Source organism: Bos javanicus, chromosome 4 (assembly GCF_032452875.1).
Source record: "Bos javanicus breed banteng chromosome 4, ARS-OSU_banteng_1.0, whole genome shotgun sequence".
Classification (NCBI taxonomy): domain Eukaryota; kingdom Metazoa; phylum Chordata; class Mammalia; order Artiodactyla; family Bovidae; genus Bos; species Bos javanicus.
In genome coordinates, this window is record NC_083871.1 from 32971118 (window position 1) to 32981549 (window position 10432).

Consider the following 10432-nt stretch of genomic DNA (forward strand, 5'->3'; position numbering starts at 1 on the left):
CTGAGTGCCTCTTAAAAGAATTAAAAAAAAACTTTACAATTAGAAGGGAGCAGTACCCAGTGACAGAGAAGGCAATGGCACCCCACTCCAGAACTCTTGCCTGGAAAATCCCATGGGTGGAGGAGCCTGGAAGGCTGCAGTGCATGGGGTCGCTAGAGTCAGACATGACTGAGCAAGTTCACTTTCACTTTTCACTTTCATGCATTGGAGAAGGAAATGGCAACCCACTCCAGTGTTCTTGCCTGGAGAATCCCAGGGACGGGGGAGCCTGGTGGGCTGCCGTCTATGGGGTCGCACAGAGTCGGACACGACTGAATCGACTTAGCAGCAGCAGCAGTACCCAGTGACCATTTTTCGGTAGTAGGGAGTTCACCTTTGGCCACTCCTCCACATAATGAAAACTCATGTAGTGGGCCTTTATGCAGATTCTTATCACCATGATCTTGGACACAGCTTTCTTATCCCCATATACTTAGAGAATGAATTTGTGATGACACAGTGATGTGCTGACATATTGGAACCAGATAAATAGAGTGAAGGAGCACAGTGTAGTCATAGAGACTGGCAGAAAAATATTGGAGTCACTGTCAGAAAACCTAGGCTACAGAAGACACTGAGATTGTGTTCAAAATTGAGACGTGAAGATTCTTGGGTCTGGTATATGTCAAATTAACCCTAGTGGGGTTTAAATATATTGAGGCAAAAGAGCAATTCTTTGTAGCAATTTAAGAAGTTAGAATACCAGCAAAATCTTTATGATTAATTATTTCTATTTGTGAGGTGATTAACTTACAAATTTTATTTATGTCTTAATCCACCATGAATGATAAAAAACAGGTACCATTTATGTTTAGTGATCCATAACAATCGTAGAACCAATTCTGTACTTAGTACTTTATGTAAAAAAAAAAAAAAGCTGAATGGCTGTAGGGTGTTGTCCCAGCTTTCCAGTAATGAAAGAATGTTGTTTTACTATTTCTTACCTAACACAGAAAATATATTTTTTAAATCTTTAATAACTTAGAAAATATTACTGCCTTTCAACTGTTAAACAAATAAAAATGTGTCTGCAACAGGAAAAGCACATCAGTGGGATAACGTCCAGGCTTTCTCTTAGAAAACCGAACAGCCTAAACCCTGTTATTCTGTAGAGTGTCAGGCTCATACCCATCGTTGCTACCTTTGATATGCCCATCGGCCCTCCCTATCCAGGGGTTCTGCATCTGCAGATTGAATCAATTCGATTCTTGGCTATTGAATCCACAGGTGTGGAACCACAGACACGGCGCCCAATTGTGCTGTGCCATTTTATATCAGGGACAGATACTCCACAGGTTTCAGCATCTGTAGCCAATACACCTCAGATTACTAAAGGACAACTATATGGGTTAGATTGTGGAGAAACGATAATTGATTTTATCTTACCTGAGATCTTTGAAACTGATTTCAAGAACTTAAATCTCTTTACATTGATGGGTGAAATAAAAATAGATGACTTTAAAGGTCATTTTATGAGCATATTGGCCAAATGTAAGTTGGGAAACAGAAAATAGAGACTAGGTTTTACTTTGCATGACTGTTATATCAAATATAAGCCATTCTTAAGGGAATTTGTTCTTTCAGAAAACCTTTCTTGCTTAATTAAGGCATTGTGGAAATAACTGTTAAATTGATTAATTTGAAGTTTTTAATTATTTTAATTGGAGGCTAATTACTTTACAATATTGTGGTGGTTTTGCCATACATTGACATGAATCAGCCATGGGTGTACATGTGTTCCCCATCCTGAACCCTGCTCCTACCTCCCTCCCCATCCCATTCCTCAGGGTCATCCCAGTGCACCAGCCCTGAGCACCCTGTCTCATGCTCGAACCTGGACTGGTGATCTGTTTCACATATGGTAATATACATGTTTCAGTGCTTTTCTTTCAGATCATCCCACCCTTGCCTTCTCCCACAGAGTCCAAAAGTCTGTTCTTTACATCTGTGTCTCTTTTCCTGTCTCGCATATAGGGTCGTCACTACCATCTTTCTAAATTCCATGTATATGCGTTAATATACTGTATTGGTGTTTTTCTGACTTGTTTCGCTCTGTATAATAGGCTCCCAGTTTCATCTACCTCATGAGAACTATTCAAATGGATTCTTTTTAATAGCTGAGTAATATTCCATTGTGTATATGTACCACAACTTTCTTATCCATTCCTCTGCCAATGGACGTCTAGGTTGCTTCCATGTCCTGGCTTTTATAAACAGTGCTGCGATGAACACTGGGGCACATGTGTCTCTTTCAATTCTGGCTTCCCTGGTGTGTATGCCCAGCAGTGGGATTGCTGGGTCGTATGGCAGTTCTATTTCCAGTTTTTTAAGGAATCTCCACACTATTCTCCATAGTGGCTGTACTAGTTTGCATTCCCATCAACAGTGTAAGACTGTTCCCTTTTCTCCGCATCCTCCAGCATTTTTGTTTGTAGACTTTTTGATAGCAGCCATTCTGATCGGCGTGAGATGGCACCTCATTGTGGATGTTGAAACCCATAAAGAAAACATATGTAGCACTAAAAGTTCAAAAGTCCATTTTCTTTAATTTTTTTTAACAATTTTAAAAACATTTGGAAAATTGTAAATGCTATTTACTAAGTACTTTAATTTCTGCTTTAAAATACATATTATGCCTTCATCTGTGGTAAAGGAATAATGGAACACACAGGAGCATCAGAAATTGTTATTACTGGTTTTGCAGTCAGAGGTCTGGTTGGAATTCTGACTGCCAACTAGTGTAGTGTGACCTCAGGAATATAGGGGGACTGTTCTCTTAGTCCTGAACTTTGGGAGGAATACACAAGACTTTATCTGTTCTCTTCAACAGGAGCTTCTCTTAAACATCCCTGGTTTCACTTTATGTTTCAGTTTAGTTATGATTTTATTACTGTGTTTATTAAGTAATATGCTAATTAGAGTATAAAATACTTTGGGAAAAATTTAAATTTAAATTAATTTTATTTTTTGTTAGTTTGCAGCTGTTGTAACTTTGCCATTTGATGTGGTAAAAACACAAAAGCAGACCCAACTTTGGATATATGAAAGCCAGAAAAGTAAGTTTAATTAATTTAAAATGTGTCTAAGGTGCCATGAAAAATATTTTCTTTCTAGATAGTTAGGAATATCTAAGGTACGGAAGACAAGATTCCCCCTGCCCCTTGGTTGCCTTCCTCTCTACTTAACTCAAACTAATGTATTGTTAGAATGGAGTACCCAGAAAAACTTCTAAACCTAAACAAAAAATTTAAGAAAATTTAAAGACTATATTAGTATGCATATACATATTCTTTTTTCTTTTCTATTTTTTAGCTTCCCTTCTGATGTGTTTTTTCCCCCCTGCCTGTTATCCCATCTACTTCTTTATAACCTGTAATTTCTTCTAGAACAAAACTGTCCTGGGGCCTTCCCCTTTAATGCAGAAGGTGCAGGTTTGATCCCTGGTTGGGGAGCTAAGATCCCACATGCCTCCTGGCCAAAACACCAAAACATAAAACAGAAGCAATACTGAACAACCACAATGAAGAATTTAACAATGGTCCATATTTATAAAAAAATACTATTAGTTGCTTCTACTAGATTCATTCTGTTATTATTACAGAAAGTGTAGCAAGCCCACTGGAAATAGGGCTTTGTTTCTGAAACATAAAATTGTTAGGATTTGATCATTTGGATGGTCAGTAGAGGAGTGTTTATTGTTGTCTGTGCTTGAAATATTAATAACCACAGTGTTTCCTTACAGTGTATGGAGTTGCTTTTCCCCTGTAGAAAGAGCTCTGGGACGTTGGATCTTTAGGCAGGGCTCTGCCATGGCTTCCCTCCAGTTGAGACGTCTTCTTGTTCGTCGTCTTTTACATTCATCTCACCCTACTATTAAAATAGAGACCAGTTTGAAACTTGAGCTCCGTAAGATTAGAAATACCCAGCTTCTTAGCCTCCTTTCTTTACTAGTTGTTTCCAAAGTTGAAAACAATTAAACAAGGAGTATAAGTTGTCAACTTGTAGTATAAAGCTTTTGTCACTGACTGTTTTTAGAGAGTTAAATTTCAGTCATAAATACTTTGTTCTTGGTTTAAAAATGTATCCTTTCTGTTTGGTTGCTCTAATTACTGTAGTTATACTTACACTATTTATATAGATAGTTTAGCTTCTTAAATGACAAGGCTTCATTTATCTTCATAGGGAATCTGATATTATATAGAAGACATTTTGAGATAATGAGCCCCTCTTCATCAAGTTGCAGATTCTACAGAGCTGTTACTGAATGATCCCTTTGCCTAATTTTCCCTTTTTCCCTAGGCACACGTACTGAAATGTACTTTAACCCTAATGACTCAGAGTAGTCCTCACTATCACTGTAGTTTCATAGCACAGCTCTCAGAAGCCAGTGAGACCATTAGGAGTGTCTGCCTAGCACGCACTGGTCTGGGAAGACTGAAATCCTCAGCTGTCACAGTGGTAGGATGCCCACCTTTTAGCAGATTTTTTTTCACCTTTAGCGTCTATAGTCTGGGGGTAAGCCAGCTGCTTAGAATCACTGTGTACAACGAAGGTCAGTGAACTTTGTGTATGTACAGCACATTCATGAGGTTTATGTTTGAATCTGAGTAACATCTATTTTTGCTGATTTCAAAAGATGTATAAATCTGTTTCTTTACTGTGTTCCAGACACTTGAGCAGTTGCAAATAAGTGAGATGTTACTGTTAGTTACAGGAAAACTTCCCTTCAGAGGAGACAGGACGGATTTATTTCAAGACTAGCACATCTATTCAGAAAGATTCTAGTAAAGTGGAGCCTCCCTAGGGAGAATAAGCTATTTTTCCTTAAAGCTTCTCTTTGGGGAAAAAAGTTTTTTTAATGTATGCACTAAAAGTACAATGAAAAATGGTTATCGTGGCTTCACTTGGGGAACCCCATGAAAATTCCTGTACATCTTTAAAAATTTTTCCATTATGAAAGATTTTTAAGATACAGAAAAAAGTATAAAGGACACACATCACCAAGCTTAAACATCAATTCAGGAGAGGCTTTCTGTATGTTCCTCCTTGATTGCATCTGGTCCTGTGTACCTTAAAAGTGCCTTTAAAAATTCTTTTTAATGAATCCAACTATTAAAAATAAGATTTAAAATAGTTCTTTATGTAAACAGATCTGTTCTTATTATACTGAAATGATATATCCCAAAGCCCATAACACTCTTTTATGTGTATTTATCTATATTAGAAATTCAGTGGTAATGTATAATAGCATCGTTTCTTTAACATTTAGTCTCTATGCCTTTGCAAATGTCAACCTGGACTATAATGAAGAACATTGTTGCTAAGAATGGATTTTCTGGATTATTTACAGGTAAAAATATTTCCTTTGCCAAACTGTTGACTAAAATGTTTACTTTTTCCTTTTAAATTAATTGCCTTTGAGCAGAAAATTTTTGAAAATATTCCTCATTTACTATTTCCTCCTAAATATCTTTGCTGTAAGTTTAAAAATTTTAAATACCAGTTGCTTTTGAAGTAATTTGGAATCAAAGTGAGGAGTGAACAATTGGGCTTGTTCTTTGACACCAGTTATGGGACAGTGTTTTATATGTTACCTCACTTAATTTGATAACTGTCAGAATGAAACCAAATAAATTACATTTTAAAATGTACGGTAAGATTTGGTCTGAACTTTTCTCTTCCCTTTTTAGGACTGATTCCTCGTTTAGTTAAAATTGCTCCTGCTTGTGCTGTTATGATCAGTACATATGAATTTGGGAAGTCTTTTTTCCAGAAACAAAATGCTCAAAGACAGCGATACTAGACATGCTGTTTCAACCTGAAATAACAGCCATGACCAAATAATAAGAGGAGACTCTTAGGCAAGAGCTTTTTTTCACTTTTTTTGCTATTATCTTACAGTGGTTTTCTATCATTCTTATCTATAATTTAAACGAATAGTAAATCTCTACTTTGCATTTAATCATTCTAATTTCAAATTTTTATCCTAGTTTTTGAGAATTAGAATTCCAGAAATCATAACCATTGAGCATTCTTGTAAAGAAGAGAAAAATTATTCTACACTGAAAGCAATAATCTCAGAGTTTGGTACAGATTTCTGTGTAACTTCATCCTGTTGGGAGTGTCAGAGTCGTCAGACATTTTTGCAGTTGTGTGCTGAATGATGTACAGAGTCTAAAAGAATTCCCAAGTCTTTTATACACGTTTAAATCATGGACGTAGATACTTAAGTGTTTCAACAAAGTAGATAATGGAAAGCAGTCTTTAAATATTATTATTCTCATCATTTACCAAATATTGCCTATCAGTTATTTTCTTTAATTCATATGTATTTGGGTGTTTCCCCTGCTACCCCGCCCTGTTACTATTTTAAGGCCTCATGTGTATTAAGATTTCTCTGATCTGAGGTATGGCTATCTTACATTCATGAACCAAAAATATAACTTGTGTGATATTGATGCTGCTATTTTTGATGTCTAAAGACCCCGTATTATCTACTGTTTCTGTGAGAGAGCGCGTTCACTGACTGTATTCAATGTTCACTTCAAACTTGGGTGTTCAGTGGAAAAGCATGTTGCATTCAGGCAGTGAGAAGGCTGTTTCACCACAAGAAAGGCCTCTGGTTTCAGCTGTCTTGCCATCAGGTATTACCGTTTGTGAAGTTCTCTAGGTCACGTCTGTTCGCTTGTTCTAACATCACTGAGACAGAGTATGTTCAACATGTCCCTTGACTTTACACATCTCACACAAGTGTGCTAGACAAGGAACTACCCAGCTAGTTTCCTTGAAGAAAGAGCTTTTGGTCACTGGAGGCTAATGCCTAAGAAGTTTAGTTTATGAATGTAAGAATGAAAAAGAATATGATTTCAAGACAAACAATATTTTTAAATATTTTTGTTTTTCTCAGGATCTGTATACTCTAAGAAAAAGCACTTTATTGCAATCTATCTGTATTTTATGAAAATGTGAAGCATTTTTTCCCTAAAATGGAGTAATATATATTTAAGTGACAAATCTCTAGTGTTGGTAGGAATTAATGTATTTTCTAATATAGTAGAAAACTATTTAATGTTTCACCTGAAATAAACTATATAGGGTTTGTATTTAAGCTGTTTGTGTTTATTTTATCCTGTGTTGATTTACCTTAAGTTTGCAACATATATATCCATAAAAATATAAATACATTTTCATTGCAATATTTTGTGCTTTCTTAAAGCTACCACTGTGCTTCTAGCTAAATACTTTCATATAAAATTATGTTAATGCTATACTATCAACATATATATAAAACACACATGGAAGTTTATCTTGAACACTGAATTTAACAGTATTCAATTTAAATTTACCTTTGTTCTGCTGTGCTTCTTTTGGGTAACTGGTAGGAAAAGGCAGAAAAATTTAGATTTTGAACAACAGTCTCAGAAAACAGTTATATTTTTCAAGTTAATGTTACTTATAAACAAACAGAAGGGAAACTTGCATTCTCTCCTTGCCCCACTATTGACTGCATTGTGGAAAATTCTTATTTTATAACTAAAAGAACTTAAATAAACCTAATTCCCTGTAGTTTTTGTAACATGCATTACATGCAATGTATCTGAAAGAAAAGAAGTCTGAATTTAGGCTTTGTCTAGACTTAAGTGGAATTCCCTGGTGGCTCAGAGGATAAAGCATCTGCCTGCCATGCGGGAGACCAGGGTTCGATCCCTGGGTTGGGAAGATCCCCTGGAGCAGGAAATGGCAACCCACTCCAGTATTCTTGCTTGGAGAATCCCATGGGCAGAGGAGCCTGGCCGGCTACAGTCCACGAGGTCGCAAAGAGTTGGACACGACTGAGCAAGTTCACTTCATACTTAAGTGGTAAAAAAGCATTACTAGTAGGAACCAAAAACGGTTTGGCTACAATCTGTATTCTTGGTAATGTTTCTAAATGCATTCTGTTAATGTTAAAATTTCTAACATACACATTTAATTTCTTATGTGTAAGTTTTTTAAGAAACATGTCTTATTCAAGTATTACATGCTTGCTGCCTTTCATATAATTCCATATTACTTTTCAAAAATAAAGTTATTTCTAGGAAAACTAATCAATTACTATGTTTATTTAGCCACATTTGACTCCTTTAATTCTAGCCTCTTTTTTTTCCCCTGGGGGACAAATTCTAGGGATATGGGAAAGCTTAGTGTATTACTTTTTAATTTTTGTCCAAAATGAACTTTTAAAAGTAAATTACTGTTATTATGTTTTAATCCATCACTCAACACTTACTGTGGTAGGCAGTATAAAAAGCACTGGAGGTAAGACATTGCAGCTACTCTCACTGGTCTTAAGGTTTCAGCTGTGATTGTTAGAAATAAACAAAAGAAGTAATGGAAAAGCTGAAGAATTCTGCGCGGCCTGGGGTGCAGAGGCTGGTTGGGAAATGGTTCTTAGGACAGGCAGTCCAAGGCAACATACCTGGAGGCTGGGAGTCTTCAGGCAGGCAGTGGTACTTAGCACCAGCGGCTTGAGCAGAGTGTACATGCCCCCTGGTAGATCAGATGGGAAAGGAGTCCAGGGGGCCTGGTCTGCCAACGAGCAACAAGAAGGGAAGAGAAAACCTAGGAAGTATTTTGGGCCCAGCTCTGAAAAGTTAGAGTTGTGTTTTGTTTTTCTCTCAAGAGCTTTTTTTTTTTTTTTAACTGAAAGAAAATAGGATAGCATAGGTTAGCCTTGAATAAAACAGAAAACACCAGAATGTGTCACATATTAAGACCAAGTGTTGTACAGTGAAGCTGGTTTTAGAAAAATGACTGGCAGGATGAAAAATGGGACTTATGATCAGGTGACCTATTTAAAAACAAAAGTTTTGGTTTATACTAAAGTATATTTTTAAAAGGTACCACCATGGCATTGGTATAATTTTATCTTCCCCCTCCTTTCAGTGGGAAAAAAAAGCTAAAGCAAAATAGAAGTTGCTTTGCTTACTAAAGAGCAAAGTGGACCAGGTAAAAGAAATTAAGAGCCCTGATGGTCAAAGCAGTCACATGACATTTCCAGAGTAATCCAGTGTATGAGCTTATCAAAACCAGAAACTGTAACCGACAATGGGAAATTTAACAAAGAATTTACGTAAGTTGTAAATCTGAGAAACATTTTTAACCACTTGAAAACTTGTATGTACATCTAATAAAGATGACTTAAAACCAACTTAGTCTACTTGGATGTTTAAGGTTCCTGTCAGTCACAGTTAATAGTAGTTTGCATTTGGTACTTACCGCTTCAGGACTTAAAATTTTATTTAATGTTGACTTTATCCTGGTGCCATCACATAGGTGCTGAGAGGATGGTGGTGGGTCCATTTTACATGTCAGAAAACAGGGTTGTTACATAATTAAATCACAACTCAGCCAAAACCACTACTTACTGTATCACTTGAGTGAATGTTGTCAATTTTAAAGCACATTATGTCATTTTTTAGAAAATAAAAAGTAATTTGAAACAAAATGAAGATTTCTCCAAAATCATTTTCATATTAGTATTTGAGGTGTTAATACACACTTACCACATTTGTTGAAACAAAAGTTCAGTGTATACCTTGAATCAAGTAAAATTTTGTCAAAGAAAAAGCAAGACTACTACTGCATGGTACAAAATGTTTAATACACATGCAACAAGTATCGTACATCAAGGCAACGAAATACACATGGAAATAGTAGCATGTAGTTCAGCATTCTGTTTAGGGGAGGGTGTGTGAACAATGAACACTGCTGAAGATCGAGACACACCTCATGCAAACACTAACAAACTATCTCTATAACTTAGCGGGAAATGAACTGTGTAGAAACCTGAAGTCACATTAGCAGATCAAGTTTATACCAAGAGCTCCAAGAAAGGAGGAAAAGTCACTGTCCTCAGATGTCGTCTTTCAGTCTGCGTTCAGCAGCGTGTTAAGATGCACAAGATTCGGTACACATTAGAACAAATCCGAAAATTCTGATCAATTACGGAATCCTGTATTTCCTTTCTATATTATAAAAATGTATGAAAAATGTAACAATGATTTTCTTAAATTACTAAAGGATAATGTCGTTTGAGAGTGGACCATGAATGAAAGCATTGAAATAGTCTGACTGTTGTTAGGAAAGCAGCAGCAACAGTGCTTAAGGCCAAAAGCCTAAAATTTTCAAAAGTCCCCCCACCCCACCCTTAATCGTCTCTCATTCGCTCCTCCCAAGGTTTCCAGTAACCTTGTTTTAACCTTCCTTCCATTCCCCATGCAGAATTACAAATTGCTGTAGATACATCATTCACAATAAGGTATACAGAATTAAGACTAGATTGATGGTACCATTTCTCAAGAATATTTGCATTACTACAAGTACCAAAGACTTAAGCAAAAGGAAGAAAGCT

The 10432-nt window shown here is 36.3% G+C and overlaps 1 protein-coding gene across 3 annotated transcripts in view; it reads left to right on the forward strand.

Moving 5' to 3' along the window:
• SLC25A40 (solute carrier family 25 member 40) overlaps positions 1-9229 on the forward strand; it is an 82697-nt gene extending 73468 nt beyond the window's left edge. For 2 of the 3 annotated variants that reach the window (XM_061413719.1, XM_061413720.1), the window contains exons 10-12: positions 3014-3095; positions 5309-5389; positions 5730-9229. In XM_061413719.1, coding sequence (XP_061269703.1) covers positions 3014-3095; positions 5309-5389; positions 5730-5842 — 276 coding nt within the window. In that variant the 3' untranslated portion in view covers positions 5843-9229. The remainder of the gene's footprint in view (positions 1-3013; positions 3096-5308; positions 5390-5729) is intronic. The other variant, XM_061413721.1, reaches the window with a different exon arrangement.
• Positions 9230-10432: the final 1203 nt, after the last annotated feature.